The sequence below is a fragment of the Mauremys reevesii genome, linkage group 9 (genome assembly GCF_016161935.1).
Source record: "Mauremys reevesii isolate NIE-2019 linkage group 9, ASM1616193v1, whole genome shotgun sequence".
Taxonomy (NCBI): domain Eukaryota; kingdom Metazoa; phylum Chordata; order Testudines; family Geoemydidae; genus Mauremys; species Mauremys reevesii.
In genome coordinates, this window is record NC_052631.1 from 100,472,787 (window position 1) to 100,490,669 (window position 17,883).

The 17,883-nt window shown below is 49.5% G+C and overlaps 1 protein-coding gene across 5 annotated transcripts in view; it reads right to left on the minus strand.

The window, feature by feature from the left end:
* Positions 1-17,883, minus strand: part of DOCK11 (dedicator of cytokinesis 11) — a 114,827-nt gene that overhangs the window by 67,200 nt on the left and 29,744 nt on the right. For 4 of the 5 annotated variants that reach the window (XR_005584630.1, XM_039488291.1, XM_039488292.1 and 1 more), the window contains exons 2-10: positions 16,648-16,764; positions 16,312-16,401; positions 14,674-14,756; positions 12,461-12,530; positions 10,336-10,431; positions 6,137-6,271; positions 4,432-4,609; positions 3,982-4,061; positions 2,173-2,256 (exon numbers count right to left, since the gene is read on the minus strand). Coding sequence is in view for 4 of the 5 variants with exons in the window: in XM_039488291.1 (XP_039344225.1) it covers positions 2,173-2,256; positions 3,982-4,061; positions 4,432-4,609; positions 6,137-6,271; positions 10,336-10,431; positions 12,461-12,530; positions 14,674-14,756; positions 16,312-16,401; positions 16,648-16,764 (933 nt within the window). In the remaining variant the exon portion in view is untranslated. Of the gene's footprint in view, positions 1-362; positions 421-2,172; positions 2,257-3,981; positions 4,062-4,431; positions 4,610-6,136; positions 6,272-10,335; positions 10,432-12,460; positions 12,531-14,673; positions 14,757-16,311; positions 16,402-16,647; positions 16,765-17,883 lie in introns of those variants that run through there. The other variant, XM_039488293.1, reaches the window with a different exon arrangement.

Here is a 17,883-nt window from a genome sequence, read left to right on the forward strand (position 1 = left end):
CTGGGTTTTAGCAGTCTGCTTTGAGCTGTTTGTACAGTACAGAGAACTAAATCACTGTAAGATTTCAGTTCTGCCCTCTGCCTTTTAGTTGTAACCTTGAGGATCCACCCAAAATGTCCGATTACAGGGAGCTTGGAGGTGAAAACAGCGTATGTGCAGCAGGAATGCTTAAAGAGTTTCTACCACTTTGCAGGATTCTGTTGGTTGAAGAGATCGTTCACATAGTTAATAGACAGCGCTGGCAGAATGAGAAACAGCTCACAAACGGGAAGACATTTTTGATAGGCAGCAATGACCAGTCTGGTTATAAACAGGCCAGATGGGCAATTGATTTAGATTGGCTGTAATAAAACTCAAACCACCTTGAATCCAGTCACCTCCTCCATGGCCCTTAAAGCCCATATGGTCCTGTGGCTGGTATGTACCCACAGCGACCTTTCACAGACAGTGCCGAACAGGAAGAAAGAGACGAGACGACCTTTAGGCACGACCCTTAGCCAGATAACAACTCCCTCCCTTCCCCAGACCCACCTTGCTGCGTGCCAAGGATGCAGGACTGCATCCGGAACATCAAAATCACAGTGTGTTGAAGGGCGGATGTACCCGCTATCATTCTCCCCCAGTTACTGAGGAGACCCATGTTATTACTCTCTGGGGGCTATTTCCCCCCTCTGAGTAATCTAAGCAAATATAGGCTGCAATCATTAACCCATTTTAGAAAACTATTTCTGAGTCACTTTCGAGCAGACAGAAAACCCTGCCCGCTCTCAGGCCCATGGCTACGATCACAGAATTGCTTCAACATCAGCCTGACAAGCGTGCAAACATGCCACAAAACTGAACTTGTGTCCACGATCGCAGACGTACCAAGCCGCAGAACACACGGGGTCTGCTCTGAACCAGAATCAACAGGCTTCTTTGTGCCCAGGGACAGGGCACTGTGAGTTCAGTGACAGCCCAGCCAATAAAGATGTTTTGTACTTTCAAGGATGTTCCCCTTCTGAATCACACGACTAGTATTTTGGGGAGTTGCCAACAGTCCCTTTTTAAAAACAAACCTCGTGGCTGCCACAGGGATGTAGAGACCCTGGTGCAATCATCCTAAGGAAGGCCCAAGAGGAAAGTTTGGTTTGGTACAAGAAAGACCCTTGGGAGACTCTGCATTTTTCCCATTAAATCAGAATTGTCACCCTCCAGGGCTCTAACCGCTCATATTGATTTGAAGCTAGAGAAAATCAGAAACTAGGAAATAAATGGAGCAGTTTTCTAAAGTCGTGTTAGCAGCAGCAGCTTTTTCCCTTTAAATGTCACAGGTGCCTTCAGATCCGTACCGCTGCTCTCAGGAACGGAGAAGAAATGCTAGCGTGCATGCCGAACCTTCCTTTGCCATCCTGGGGAGAACCTCGGGCCTCATCATCCCACATGGCAGCTCTGCTGGAGCCAGGGCAGTCTCTCTCTCTCTCTCTCTCTCTCTATTCCCATGACTGTGCAGTGAATAAAGTCAGGCCTTCATATTCCCAAGGTACTGAGCTCAAGCCGCATTATCATTGTGCTTGTATCAACATTTCTATTAACTCTTTCCTATCTGTGTGAATAGAAATTAATTTTTGCCACTTTTCCAAGGCCAAAACTTGAAAGTTCGTAAAGAATTAATATAGAGACAAACAGATGTATTACCTATAAAAACAGCCTACTTAAAGAAGGGTCAGCTGTCTACATGGTCAAATTAAGGGCTATCATGGAATCAGACTAAGTCCCTGGAAAGGAGCAATGGAGAAAGACCAAATTCAGCATTCTGCAGCTGTCAGACAGGAGTCTGAACAAGGAACAGCCTCTGTGGTTTGAGAGCTTCCACGTGCCAGCAGCCATGAGGACTTCCTTTACGTGAAAGCTGTTCTGAGCTTTGGCATCTCCAAAACCCAGAACCTGCATGGCTGGCATATCTCGCAAGGACTCCGCACAGTCATGGGCTTGCTGCTTATCTCATCGGCCTTAGCTGTAGAGGTGACTTGACTACCAGTCATTTCACCGTCTTCCTACGAGTCCCATTGCTGGTGTAGGTGACCATGGCCACCCAAGGAAGGAAGGAAGCAGGCGACACCAAATGGACTTTTCAGAATGGGTGAACCCTGGAAGACTCTCAAGGGTGTGTGTGGGGGGGGGTAGAATTACCTGGACTTCCGCGTCAAAGGAGAAGAGGTTTTGTCGTCCATCATTTCTGCTTAGTTTATTCAGCTGTTCAGTTTCTCTTCCATACTAGGACAAGGAAAACACTGACATTACTGAGGAGACCAAGCCACAAGAGAAGCAAGTGTTTGTCTTCGGGAGGAACGGACACAAAATGTAATAAAAATAAAGCAGTCAGTATTGTTCAGCGCTGACTGATGACCGGAGAGATTACACAATACCGCCCCACCGCACCAACGAACGCCGCGCTGGGAAACAGGAGGACTCGGGGTCCTGTGGCCTGGCCCTGTGACAGGGTCACTCTGAGTGACACAGCCAGCTGGCTACCAGACACCTGCACCTGGCCGACCCAGCGCAGGCCCAGAGAGCTGTGACAGCCATCCCCGCCCTGCCAAACAGGAGTGAAGCTGTCAATATTGCACCATTTTGGAGGCCAAGCTCTCCTGCCCCCGTCCGCACTGCATGTCCCTGCGGTAGATTTGGCGACCTCTTCTCCTGCCCCATCCCCAGATGCATCCACTGTCCCTTGCTTGACGCCCTCTCCCCCAGCTGAGTTATCCTCTTTTGTGGCTTGGGTGGCACCTTTTACGTCGATGACTCAGGTCAGTGCCCCCCCTTCCACTCTCCCACGTCTTCTGGGATGTTCGACGCATCCAAACCTGAACTTCTCGCCTTGCTCCCCAAATCACTTCCCTCCCTGCCTTTCTCCATCGCCGTGGGCAACATTCTCACCCTCTGAGTCACTCGTGTCTACAACCCCGTGGCTGTGTGACTCTTCCCCTCCCTGTCCCCCTCTCTTACCAAATCCAGCCTCGGCTCCCTCGACGGCCTCTCCCTCTGAGATCCGCCCCATCCCCAACCACAGAACTCCTCTCTGCAAGCCCTCGTTACCTCTCCCCAGAACTTCTGCAGCCTCCCCGGCCTCTCATCTCATCCGCTCCAATACATTCCACGTGCTGCAGCCAAAGCGGCCTTTCCTGGCGGCTGCTCTGACCCTGCTCCCCATGGCCTGCCAAGTCCCCACCGGGTTTCAGACTCCTCACCCTGATTGTGAAGGCTCTCGCCCAGCGCTGCTCTGGGATGCACGTACCCCTCATCTCCTACTGCACTCCCACTCCCTCCCTCCCACCTTTCGGAGGCCTCCAGCCCTTTCCAGCTCTGTGCCACGGGGCCGGGCACACACGTGGGTCGGTAGGACCCAGCACTGGCAGAGCCTCCTGCAGCTCCCTCCCACGAATAGCTCCCCGAAAGGAACAAGAGCACCAGCTCAACACACATCCTCAGACTGTGGCCCTGTCTTCCTCCTGTCTGCAGCTCCCTCCAGGTTCCTGCTCCAGCCTCCTTCTCCCCTGCCACTCCCAGAGACTCGGACACTCTCCCTAGTGCGACTCTCCCTGCCCTCTCCTGGCTTCAGCTCCCCCACCCACGGTTCTTTCTCCTATTCCGTCCCAGCAGCTGGTTCTGGGCAGCAGCAGCGGCAGTGCTGGGTCCGGCTCCTGCCGGTGGTGTGCCTGAGTTTGGATGAGAATACAGGCAGCTCTTTATGCGGTAGCCTCAGCAGCAGACCTGGGAGCAGCTCCAGCTCTGTGCTGATGGGATCTGTACACAAGGAGGCGAAGCTGGGGCCAGCAGCATCCCGTGGCTGCCCAGCTCTCCCCAGAGCACAGCTTAGGGACCTCTGCTGTAGGGACCTCAACCTCTGTCACTGAATAGTGTCCAGCAGGAAGTCCCTTTCCAGTGGCAGCTGCAAGTTAGCTGTGGGAGCTGAGGAAATGACCACTGTGGACACAATACCTTCATCAGCTCAGGATGCATGCTTCTCTCCAAGCTCTCCAGGATGTTTTCTGATTTCCCTTGGCTGCTCGAGTCATCATCTGTCAAGTCATGAAAAGCAGATGTTCCAAATGACAGCAACAGCACCTTCTAATCCCACCGGGCCCCCGGGCTCCGCTCCTGAGCCGCTCACTTACAATAGCACAGGGACAATTGATCAGGGCTCTTGAGACGCTGCCATGGGTTTCCATCCAGCAGGAGAGTCAAGTTTCAAATCCACCTTTTTTCTACAGACTATAGTTTATGTGCTACCAGCCAAATCTCAGCATCAGCATTTACTTGCTACGATGCCGATTTTTAATGCAGGAAAGAATGTAAACTCTGGTACGGGCGTCCTCGCCTCCATGCTGCTAACGACGACGTCAGTGCCGCAACGGTGGGAATGAAAGATCCAGGGATTTAAAGACTGACCTTGTGCAGACTCCACGGTGTCTTTCCTCTCTTGCACCAAACTCTCCGTATTGATCTGAATAATCTTTTTCAGAGTCACCAGCCACTCCTCCATTTCCTGTTCACTTTCGGCTGCCAGATAGTGGCTGTACTTATCTAGCATCTTGAGTTCAAATGCATAGCGGCGCATCTTGGGGCACTGCACACACAAACAGAGAGCGGGCTTCGCGTTACACCTCGTTAATATCGCCTTCACTTTAGAGCTCAGCTCAGCGCAGACCTGGTACCAAGCTTCTCCCTGGCGAAACCCACTGTGCACAAATAATAATGTTAGAGATGCACCTTTCATTCATTCCTGCACTGCTCAGCCCCACTGACATGCGGCTAGCTCTGGGGTGGAAAGTAGCAAGCAGCCAAGGTGCAGCCTGTTGTACACTAGTGCGAAGGGAAACATGAGCCAAAGTCACAAGAGCAAATTCCTTCCCTTATTAAAAAAGTGCCATGGAGCCTTTACAGTCCACCCAGGAGCCTGATTTTAAAGACTCGTCCAACCCACCAAGTAGAACTTCTGCCCGGCGCTATAGTAAGAAGCATTAATCAAAAACTAAACTAACATAGTTTCATGGTCGCTCACTGTTCCAACCGCTGCTGGTCTAACAGCAGCATATTCCAGTGAGAAGTCCAGGCAAGTCCCTTGATGCAACATGTAAAGTACAGTCTACGCCGCCCAGAGTCATGATGGCTACAAAGAAATCTACGGAAACTCATTTTGGAACCTGCGTGGAGCCTGCTCTACTCACCCGAGAGTTAGCCCAAACCCCCATGAAAACAGTGCGCCCTGGGAGAGCTATGCAAGAGACAGCACAAGGTCAGGAATAAAAACTTTCTCAGGCTTCAGAAGCTGTGGTTTTCCATACACTACTGCTAGTGCATACAACTCAGGCCTGACGGGCCTTTCCAAAGCAAGGGTTTTCACATGAGCAACAGTTTTCCGCAGAAGTCCCCAAATTGCAACATCATGGGGTCATTTCCCACTACCACTCTTTACCATTCACCACTCCTCCTCCTCTTTAACAAGAGCTACAGGAAGCAAACACAGCTCTTTTGCATTCTCTTATTATTTGTATTATAGTAGTTCTCCAGCAAACCACAGTGTTCAAATACACAGTAAGAGACTCTTACAATTTAAGGCCCTGTTTCCGTAACCCCTTGCACGTGTGAGTTACTTTACATGTGTGAGTACTCCCATTGAATTCTGCGTGTACAGGATCCAGACCTAATTTAAGCCAAGAGACAACCAGTGGGTGCAGACAGACAGAGAGAAAGGCAGATGAAGGTAACACTGGAATGAACAGCTGACTGTACAGAGTAGTTACTGGCCTCAATCTTTCATGTACTTCAAGCACCTGTAGTCCTACTGAAGTCAATGGAGGTGCCAAGAGGTCCCCTTGGTGGTGGACACTGTACAGTCATAAAGAAAAAGAGCTCATCCAATCTCAGCAGGGACGACACAGCTGGCTGGGGAGCAGGCGGAAGGCGCAGTGGCAGTGAAGCCCAGGTTTTACACTGCCAGCAGTAGCCTCTGCCCACCCCGGCTAGCGGCAGCGATGGCATTGCTGGGCTGGCTGGTGGGTAGGCAGATGGAACAGGCAGAGCGCATGAATGAGATTGATGAAGCACACGTACAGGGACGAAAGCAGGTAGGACTCACCCCTTGTCAACCTACCTGAACAACATCAATGCAAGCGTCCAAGAAGATGCAGCCTTTGGATTCTTTTGAAATTTTCTCATCTTTATAGGAATTCAGAATATAGGAACCATCCGGCAGTTGTGTGAGGTAAAAATACCGTCTCTTGAATACCTGCAAGAGCAAAATGCCATTCTCATACAAGGGTCACTCTGTGCCATCCGTAGCCAGCGAGGCACACGTTTTCAGCATTTGACTTCTCGGTCACTGTACGATACCTCGCTAGGGAAAACAGATGGTCTCTCAGTGCTACACATCTACCAGGTTATTATTAAACCTAAAGATGTTCTCACGCTCAGGCTTTGGAAGGAGGAAAGGACAGGAAGCATGTTGCACAGGTCAGCACACTCAAAGCCAGGGCTGAAATACAACCCCCCAGAGCTCCTGCATCTCACACACCTAGTTTCCTAGACCCTCCATTCACCTCCTGCAGTTTGAGACTGTTCACTCAATGGGGTAATTGAAAACTCCTTAGCAGGGTTGGATTCCACAACTAAAGAAGTCCCTCTCACGCTGGCAAGCTGAGGAATTTCCCCCCCAGGTTAGATGGGCAGAGACCCTGCGGGGTGGGGGGGGTAGTTCGTCTTCCTCTGCAGCCTGGGGCAGGGGTCACTTGCAGGTTTAAACCAGTGTAAATGATGGATTTCCTACAACTTGAAGTCTTTAAAGCATGATTTGAGGCGTCAGTAACTCAGCCAGAGGTTAGGGGTCTATTACAAGAGTGAGGTTCTGTGGCCTGCGATGGGCAGGTCAGATTAGATTGTCGTGATGGTCCCGTCTGAGCTTAAAGCCTGAGTCTGAATCTGAGCTGGCACCTAGTTCTGTCCCTCCGCACCCCCTCCTGGCATGGCTCACTTCTGCAAGGAGCTGAGCAGCGCCGATCAGGCAAAGCACTCGCGTCTGTCCACAGCCCCGCTGAAATCAATGGGATCACTCATCTGCTGAAGTGTTTTGCTGGATCAGGATCAAAGTGCTCAGCACGTCGCAGGAGCAAGCCCTGAGTTAATATCTTTGGGGGGGGGAGGGGAGGATGTGCATGATTACAGGCTGGGGCCCCCGTTCCCCCAGTGCAGAGGCTTCATGCTGCCTGCACACCCTCCCCTCCGCTGGCTCCTGTCCCCGTCAGCGCGAAAGAGAAAAGCCAAGTGGTTCCATGAGGGTCTGGGCCATTCAGCTGAGCAAGCACCCGGGGATTCGTTCCACCACACACAAGGCACTTGCAGAACCCTTCCCGATAAAGGCCTCAGCAATAGTTGCAATCCAATTGTCAGACAGATGTTGTAACGACAGCTTGGCAAACAGTCCAGTGACACAATCGGAACGGGCTCCACGCAACTGGTTGTATCTCTTTTTGGAGAACACAGAGTAACTTTTATGGACCAGTCTTGGCTTAGTTTCCTGACCCATTCACTCACCCCTAGATGCACTAAGTTTGACTTCAGTGTCTCCATCGCTGAGTTACGAACACAGACATACAAAGCGGACTGTGCCCTCCAGTGCGCCACATGCAATCTTGTGCTGCAAGTCAACGGGCGCATACGACCATGCGCACACTTAGCTGCATCTGCAACTTCTTGCTCCTACCGCACTGGAGGCCAAATTAAGGCCAGGATGTTTGTGATCCGACTGCTGTACACTGGGAGCTACAGAGACACAACAAAGATGAGACAAATGTGCTCTTGCCCTAGGCAGTAGTCACAAACCCCACCTTTCCTGGAGCCTGCTTAGCAGTCAGTACAAGCACATAATGCCGGGGAACATTTTGCAATTTCAGCCGTGGGAAAAGTCGCCTCAGCTATTCTCAGGTTTGCTATGAATCAGAAATGTATTTCCTTCTTGTTAGAGATCACGATTAAAAGGTGGGCACGGGAGGTCAGGACAGGGAGACGAGAAACAGCACTTGCACTCCCATTTTGAGACTCTGAAAATATTCTCATTGTAATGAGTGCCTGGAACAAATATGGATCAATGCAGCATTTGAACAACACAGATCAGGTTCTACCAGTAATTTCATGCCTCCATGAACAGTGAATCCATCACATATTTGATCAGGCCATTCACTTACTGCACAGAATCGGAAAAGTGAATTAAATCTAATCCATTCAAATGTAACACGGAGTCAGTGTTTAGACAGGTCCCGTAAGTGAGCTCCGAGGATGTGATGCTGATGAATTTTAAGTTTAGAGGATAGTGTAAGCACGTTGGCCCTGATTCAGCATGTGTGGACTTAAGCAGGAGCTCCAAGGTAAGCACTGCTTCAGCACTTTGCTGAACTGGGGCCTTAGATACTTCAGTGCTGCGTGCTACGGAAAATCTTAGATTAAATAGAGGTGTATTAAACTAATGTTCAGAAGACAGGTGAATAAGTCTCTCATGGGATGTTTGATTTCATGCAAAACATTTGAAACATTTAACATCCTTCCAATGGAAAGTGCAGAAGCAAGCAGCACACACAAATACGCTGCATTATTTATATGGATTTTTCCTTTGCTGGCCTGCTGTTACAAAGAATTGAGAGGAAGCTGTACCGCTTTTGGAATGAATCGCAGGAACCTAGGAAGAGAGTGAATGCCATATCAGATCAGACCACCGGTACAGCCAGCTCAGTATCCCACCTTTGGCAGCGGGGAGTTGTGAAAGCTTCAGATGAAGCAAAAAGAACAACAACAAAAATGCTGCTAGACAATTGCGTGGGGTTAGCCAGAGAATTGAGGAGATCCAGAAAAAGAAAAGGTCCTGATATAGTGATTGCCATGGGTTAAACTGGATTGGTGTGCAACCGAATCCAAGCTAACGAGAGTCAAGCTAGAGAACATGTCTGCAAGAAAAAAGGTTACTCTGAAGCAAACGCAGTCAACTGTAAGCCTAATTAAGTTTTGCTCATAAGCTGGCTCACCACGAAAAACATTCTGTACATGCTTAGCAACTGCCAGCACCATTCGTTGCCTAGCACATCACTGTAATGAAAGAACTCGGAACTGAGATCATGGCAAATCTCCTTCTGCAGCGCTCTAATGATGCTGCAATGTGCCAGTATGGATGGCTTCAGACCTTCAAGGTGCTACTGCTGTCTCGGAACTCTAACAACTGGCATTAGAGAAGTCTTCTGCACGGAAGAGCAGTGCTCAGAACCGTTTGCACCAATGGGCACTAATTTGGGGTCCCTTGATTTTTGAGTCACCCTATAGATAACATGAGCCTGATTTGTAGAAGTGTTGCACCCCCACAACTCCAGCTAAGTCAATGGGATTGCAGCTGTACATTGATATGCTCTAGCGCAAACAGAAGTTATGGGCTTAGTGCAGAAACTACCAGTCCTCTGGCCTGTATGATGCAGGAGGTCAGACTAGACCATCACAGCTCGGGCTTCAAGTCATGCATGTGCTTCTGCACTTCGCTGAATTGAGGCATCCGACTGAGAAACTCAAAATCATGGAATGCTTTGGAGAGTTTTTAGCATCCTAACGGGAGCAAAAGAATGTCATGTTTTTTCTCCTGAGTCTCGCTGTAATTTGGATACCCATCCAAGTCCTATCACCAGATCAGTCTCTTTTAGCAAGTAACAAAGCAGCTGTTTGCTGAAACAACAAATAGATCATTGGCTGAGCAAAATCAATTATACAATTAGTTGGAGCTTCTGTAGCCAAGTCCGAGCTGTGGAGTGCTGCACAGTATCCGATAAAAAGAGCTGACGACTTAGCTGCTGCACCGAAGGTCAGTCCTATGGTAGCAGCTCACTGACACCATCCCTGCTTTAAGCACAGATACTTGTTATTTAGGTTCTACAAGTTTGGCCATGTGCATACAAGAGAACCAGCACTGGTTTTTTTAGGCCAGCTGTTTTGCTTAATTCAATTGTCCTCCTTTTCTGGGCCTCGGGCGCTGATTCAGAAGGCAATCGTGGGTTTGCTTTAACACACCTCTTTGCTTAGCCTGCCCCTTGTGATTCAAAGCAACTAGTCCTGCGCACTGCTTGGTAGGGTTCAGCACAGACCCCACTGCAGAAAGGGACTCGGGCCGAGGGAGGCTCTGTAAGACAGTTACAGAGGGGCCCAAACCAGAACCCAACAGCCAGTCTTGGAAGTTTGGATCGGAACTGAGACACTTGGCTACATGTAAGCGAGACACCCCCCATCCCGTCACTGCTCTGGCACGACAGCGTATGGAATTAAGCTCACCTTCATGGTAACAGTGATTGTACTATTGACATTTGCTTTGTACAGCCAGCCTTGTTTGATGATTCCACCTTTCTGAGAGCACAACGAGGAGGAGTCCTGGAACAAAACAGGAGATTAGAAAGAGGTGATGTCAGTGCTAACCCAGTCCTGACCCTGCCACTGTGTCACATGCAAAAAGTCCCATGGAAGTTGAGGGGAACTTTAAGTCTCATTCACACTAGGAAGTAGCACTGAATTAATCGTTTGAGTGGTATTACCTCCCAACATGGATGCAGTTCTAGCGATATACAGTTTTGTAATGGCACCACTATTTCTGTACAGAAAGGGGAAAATCCATACTGGTTCAGTCACCCTTATACCTGTATAACTGCATCCACTCGAGAGCTTTTACTGGTATAATGCTGCAGTTTAAAAAAAAACCAAAAAACCCCACCCCTCTACCTAAACCACTTATACCGGTAAAAGCTGGGCCTTAGCATCTGCCCAGCTCGTCATACTCGGCGTTTTCCCACGCGTAGCTCTCACAGTGCTCTACGCCATTGCACAGGCAGGGAAGTCTCACAGCCAGTCAGTAGCATAGCGGGGGATAGAACCTAGGCCTCCTGGCCCCTAAAAGAGCAACTTCCAAGCCTCACAATTCAAGACTCTACAGTGACAATGGAAATATTCACAGTGCGTTCCGGCTGTGACTAACGTCCCGGATTTCTCCTTGCTGGCAGTTCACCCTTTCCCCTCACCACACTGCTTTTCACTGACGTTCTTTAACCTAATCCTGATGCAAAAGCTCTACTGGAAAATTACAAAGAGCACAGTCCACATTCGGTCAGACACAAGCCACGATCAGGAAGTTCAGCTAAGAAGGGGTACGGACGCACTCTCTCAAATTACTTCAGTATTTTATTTGGGGAACTGCTTCAAAGAAGACAATTCTATTATATTTTGAGGGTTTACTTTTGTCCTTTTCTTTTGGGAAAGCACATTGTGTAACTTACTGCACAATACCGCAGCTAGACAGAGTGAGATGCTATTAAAGGAAAGAACTACACACAGCTAATGTTAAAGCTATGACACAAGCCAACAAAACAACCAGGAAATTCAAGGTTGGGCCCAACAATCAATTCCCGACTATAAAGAGCTGCTCCAGGACATGCACAATCGTCATTAAAAATGCATACGAAACATCCCTTTCAAATTTCAGCCTTGGTAAAACACAAGCTGCCTTCTTCCTTTAATAAATTCATCAGCCATGGTGCCTCATCACCCCATCACATTTAAACACATTTAGGCTACAATGTCCAACAATTTTAGACTAAAACTTATTAACAACTTCCACCTGCGGCTCTGCCGGTGTTTCTCCAGAGAGGCAGACGTTATTGCTACGTTGCAGATGTGGGCAATGCCAGGCAGAGTTGCTAAGGTGCACATGTTCAAAAGTGATCACTAATACTGGGTGCCCATCTCGAAACCCCTCGGGCCTGATTTTCAGAGGGGAGAAGCAGTCTCAACGCCAAGAGATGTCTGTGGAAAAGCACTGAGAGGACGCAGAGCCCCTGGAATGAGGTGAGCACACAGATGCTGGCTCCCAGAAGCAATGGACACTTTCGAATATTTGGGATCTGATTGCAGGATCCGGACCTCGGAGTGGCGGTGTTTTACACCCTGTGAGCCGGTGTAAGTGACTACACAAATCGCAAGGCAGAAGAGAGTCAGACCCTGTGCCTTTGAACGAGCAGCAGCGATTACTTTACACATGGACACTTACCTGTTCACTTTTGATTGGAGTAGATTGAATTAAAACCTTCACACAAAGAATTGCTTAGTAATGTTCTTGGCCTCTCCATTTCATACTGCTGCAAGATACCAGATGGAGAGCCAAAGAAAGCATCCAGGGAAAACATCCCAGTTAACTGAAAGGAGGCACATGCCTACTAATTCATAAGCTTCTTGGCTCTAAGAGATTATCGTGTAACACCTGCAGATAGATAATTGTCCGCAGGCTTGTCCCAACCGCTCAGAAAAGGGAATGGGCTGTCAGTGTATGATCACACCAGGCAAAGCACCAGTCTGGAATGCCCTTGCTGGGTAAATTGTTCCAGCCTCAACGCACAGTGCTACTCAGACATACCTCATCCTTCTCAATGTCTTCATCAATCTCAAACATATGGGTTGGAATCTTCTCCGGTCTAAAGGATTTGCTGAAAATATAACACGGTATGTAAGACAGCCACTCAAAAGGGAAGAATTCAGGACAATAGTAAAGAACGGGTACCAGTCCTCTTGTCACTGCTGGGAACGTACATGCATGCAATGGGACGAGTAGGCTCAACAACAGATATTATCTGCAAAAATTGATGTGGCTGAGTAGGGAGGGGGAGGACAATGGAAGGCCATACATTTGTGCACGTCGCCATGATGTGTCAAGAGCGGGTGGCTGCCTAAAAGATAACTTCGCCAACTTCAGTGCAGCTATTTCTGGTTCACATGAGCAGGACCGAGTCAAGGGGCTGGCCCATCATTTATTTAGCAAAACCCAACAAAGATCAGATAGCAAGAACATGTGCAAACTGAATGTAATTCAAGCACCAATGGCATCCTTTTGTGCATGGCTTTCACGCCACCTGCATGGAGCAGGCCTCTTGCACGTCGAGCTGGTCGGGAATTTGTTGACATAACTTTTTTTCATTGAAAAATGCCATATTGTGGAAATGAAAACTGTCTGCAAGACAAGGCCCTTTCTGACGAACCTCCTGACCAGAAACATGTTTGGGGAAAGGTACTGAAATTGTCAAGCCGTCTCTTTTAGACATTTTCAAAGTGAAAAATTCCAGTTTTCCGGTTCAGAATGACTCTCTGTTTCAAAATATAAGCCAATTAGACTGAAAGGAGTTAAAAGGAAAAAGGTTGAAATTGAAACAAAATGTTCACAATTCCAGAACTAAAACATTTTGATCCACCCGAGCCACTTATTTTTTCCAGTTTTTTTGGTTCACAAAAATTTCCAGATTTTGACTTTTCATCTCAATTCAGGACAGCAAAACTTTTCAAACTCAAAACCACTCCCAGCGCAGGCAAAGCCAGCTGTCCCCTAGCTCTTGTGGTCTGCCTCCTCAGAGGAGTCAATTAGCAAGAAGAGGCTGTCAGCATACCAGGAGAGCTTTGTCTGAAGCGGTTTGAGAGGGGAGCGGGGGCAAAACTGGCTCCACCCAGCACATAACCACCCATCAATCAGGCATGCATGTGCTTGTCTGAAGATGGAGGCACTAAACGAGATTAGCCTTTGGCTGGAATAATGCACAGGGCTGGCATTTTAATGCACAAAGCTCTCTTCAGCATTGCCAGTGTTGATGGCGATATTCTTATTCCCCAGGACTGTATTTCCCCACCATGTTAAGCAGAAGCAGGACTGACTTGAGCAAGGACCATGGTGTATCGCGCCCTGTGACAGTCGGCATTCAGAGACAATGGGATTCCTGATTCAGGATGAGCAGACTGCACTGAAGCTACTTATTCTGCCACATTCCTGAATTTAGGCTCTTCCTGTCATAACAGCTGATGGAAGGAGGATGTTTGCACATTGACAGTGACCGAACCCCTGTAATGTCTCCTGCAGTTCCTTGATACAGTCTGAGTGACACAGACCTCTGGCTTGCAAACCCTAAATAAAGGGCAAGTAAATCTCATGAGAAGATACAGGGGTGGGGCAAACATCAGGGAACAGGAAATATTAGTGGATTGTTGGATCAATAACAATATGCTATAAGAATGGCCAGACTGGGTCAGACCAATGGTCCATTCAATCCAGTATCCTGTCTTCTAACAGTAGCCAATGCCACGTGCTTCAGAGGGAATGAACAGAACATGGTAATTATGGAGTGATCCATAATGATGTCCAGTTGCAGCTTCTGGCAGTCAGAGACTAGGGACACCCAGAGCACGGGTTTGCGTCCTTGACCATCTTGGCCAATAAGTTCATGGAGGATAGGTCCATGAATGGCTATCTAGTTCTTTTTTGAACCCAGTTATACTTTTTGTCCTTCACAACATCCCTTGGCAATGAGTTCAACAGGTTAACTGTGCATTGTGTGACAAAATACTTTCTTTTGTTTGTTTTAAACCTGCTGCCTAGTAATTTCAGTGGGTGACCCCTGGCTCTTGTGATATGTGAAGGGGTAAACAACATTTCCCTATTCAATTTCTCCACATCAGTCACGATTTTATAGACCTCTATCATTTCCCCTTGAGTCGTCTCTTTTCTAAGCTGAAACTTAGACCTGATCAAACCACAGTCTAGCAAGGTTATTAAGCGTTCCTAGCATCCCAGAGGAGAGACACACTTACCACGGTAACATCCGGAAATCACCCGAGTATTCTTCATATTTATAGTTCACCACGTGCCAGTCCGAGTGGTACGTTTTAATGCACTGTAAGGAAAATGAGGCATGTTCTTTGAAATCACAGCATGCTAAGCAAAAACATCCACAACTCTTAAGAATGAAGCGCAATTAGTGAGATGCTGAGGCTGGCATTAAGGTAACAAACATACACAATAGGTTGGACAAAGGCTTGTGGAGTTGTTTCATTTATCCTGGACTGCAGAAACTAAACACCACAGAACTCCTTTGAGACCTAGATACCCATGTGATAGGATGGCCGCTTTCAGAGCGCCTCCTCCTGGCCTCAGGGTGACTCTGCAAGAGGTCCCCGCCTCAATTTCTCTCTTCCAAGGGACTGGTCACCTGCACAATTTCTCCACCATGTCACAGGCCCTTCCTGGGCTGCCCTCCTGTGGCAGGCCATGGCATGACTGGTGCTGGCAGCTACCGCGCTATGCCTCAGCCCAGCCCCTCTAGCTGGGGGACTCCTCTGCCCTGTTTCTGTCCCGACTCCCGGGTTTGCTCCTAGCTTTTGCCCGGAGACATTGGCAGGTTCAGCCCTCTCTGGCCCTCTGGCTTCAGCTCTCCCGCTCGGAGAGCCAGCCGGCATCTCCCTCTGCTGCTCTAAGCCTCCAGCCCTTTCTGGCCAGGGGAGGTTTGTGGGTGACCCGCGACTGCCTCCTCCTGTCACCAGCTGGCTCTGGCTCCCCAGCTCGATGAGGGACCTCTCGCCGCTCCCTCCCCGAGGCGCTCCATCCCGCTTGGCTCCTTTGAGCTCTCCGTCCCGAGACTTTCCCTCGCCTCTGGGCCCTCTCCCATTTCATACTCCCAAGGGCAGCCCCACCCTCCTCATTACACCAAACGAGGAGCCCCTGGACTGGGCAGGAGAGCTGCCCAGTTACAACGCACACCTAGCCTCTCGCCAGCTGCACGGGCGCCGGAATCTGCGCTTACCTCGGCCGCGGCTTTCAGACCTGACTAGTGCTGCTGAGTGCCCAGCCTGATGGCGCCGGGCACCTGCCTCCGAGAGTCAGGCTCCTTTAACGGTGTCTCAAAACAGTCATCCACCAATGGCACCTCTGCCGGGGTCCCCCTTTCCCCCCACTCTGGCTGCACGGGAGCTGGGCTTCCCACCAGTCCCCACCCGCCGCTGCACAGGAACGACTCTCAAGGGCACAGCTGCAGCTGCCAAGAGGAGTTGCTGCTGGGTCAAGAGCAACCCAGGAGTCATTTTCCATTTGGTGCTGCTCAGAGCAGCTGCTCTCGTTCCTGCCGACGCACACACAGGAGCCTCTCCAGCGGCTCTGAGGCACGACAGGCAGAAGCAGCAAAGCCTCTGCCTTCCCCCTTCCCATTAAAGGCCTTGGGGGTTCATACTGCACCCCACACAGCTGGGGGCAGCAGGTGGCTCATAAACTGCATCTGCCAGATAGAAAAAGAGTTGTTCCTCCAGGCCTGAAGTTGCAGCTCCCCTGGGTCACAGATGAGGCCAGCAAAGCAACTTGCAGCCTTATCTGCCATTAGCTGCAGAGCCGCCTGGAGAGCATTTCCCCTGAAGGACGAGGTGCTGCAACGCTGCATGTCCAAGGCCAGTGCACACTACCTCTTTGACAAAGAGACTCTGAGCCTTCCTGTGAGCGTCTTCTGGCACCGTAGACTGGACAGTCCTCTGCTGGCGACCGATCACCGAGATCTGCGGGGAGTGGCGATAGTAAAAGAGATGTCATGGTTAACTGGGCCCATATAAATTGTCAGTGAAAATAATCAATACTCTGGGCCTGATTCAAGGCCTGGTCGCTCCCATTCGACCTGGCTGTAACGCCTTTGAAATCAGTGTAGAAGTGGACACTGAAATTGAAGGGGGTTCCCCAGCGTGAGAGTGGGTTAGTGGAGGGGTGGATTAGGCCCTGTACGTGAGAAGGAGCCAGCACAAACTCACAGACACATCCTCCATCGGAAACATGAGCAGGTCGCGGAGAGGATCGCTGTAGATCTGGGCTTTCCTTTGCAGGACCACATTCTCGTAGTCCAGGGGTTCTACCACTTTGGTTTTTTCCTGAAGGAAAATAAAAGCAGAACAAAACAGATAGTGAAAAACAATTGCAAATGTTGCATCGGAGGCACCCAGCCAAGAACTGAGATTCACTTCCCCAACAAGAGTCATCAGTTCCACTTCTGCCCTGAAGTTGGCTGCTACCGAATCCAGGTTATGCTGGGAGCCCTTAACAAATCACATTCGTGACTCACAGCACTTTGCCCTTCCACAGCGATGTTCACCTGAGGATTTCAAAGCACGGTACCAATGAATTACTCATTACATCAACCTTACAATCCTCCTGCCGTGTAGGTGAACATTACTACGCACGTCCTGCGGGTGAGGCAGAGGCTCAGCGACATGCCCATGGTCACACAACAGCCTACAGAAACAACGGGATCGTCCTGACTGCTAAGCGCCAGCCGCCGCAGTCCACACGCCCTCTCTCCCTTTAGCGTGGAAGACAAGCTGCCCGGACAGGTGAGCTGCTGTGGTTTTAAAGGTATTGACCATAGTAGTAGTTCATCTGCACTAGTCTAAAACAATCCTGCTGGACTGACACTCCGACACGCCGTGTCGCTTGAGCCGTCTCTGTTTGAGCCTTGTTATGTGATGCGGGCTGACAAGATTTACGCGGCCTTTGGAAGCCTGCCATTTGGCAGGATGAAAGCAACCAGCTGTTCCGAGCTCTAACCAGGAATCTTGCAGGATGGAAAGGAAGATCAACACAATAATCCCTTTCAACACTTGAAACGCAAACGCCTAGCAATAAATCACACCTCCAGACGCACTGTGAGGTGACAGTTTATGGCAAGAGCGATTGTAAAGTCTCTGGGCCCGATTTTGCTCTCAGAACACGGGCTCGCCTATGTTACAGGCATGACAGCAGCACAGCTACACTGTGGCAGCTGCACCACTGCAGTGCCAAAGTGGGGCCACTCGCTGCAGCGATGGAAGGGTTTTGTCATTCGACGCAGGTAATCCACCCCCTCGTGGGTCGCCAGAATAATTCTTCCATCCGCCTAGCAGCGTCTATACCAGGCCTTAGGTTGGCTTAACTATCAGGCTGTGAATTTTCCCCCATTCTGTGCAGCCTGAGCTAGAGCAGCCTGAAGGACGGGAACTTTAATTCTCTCCTCA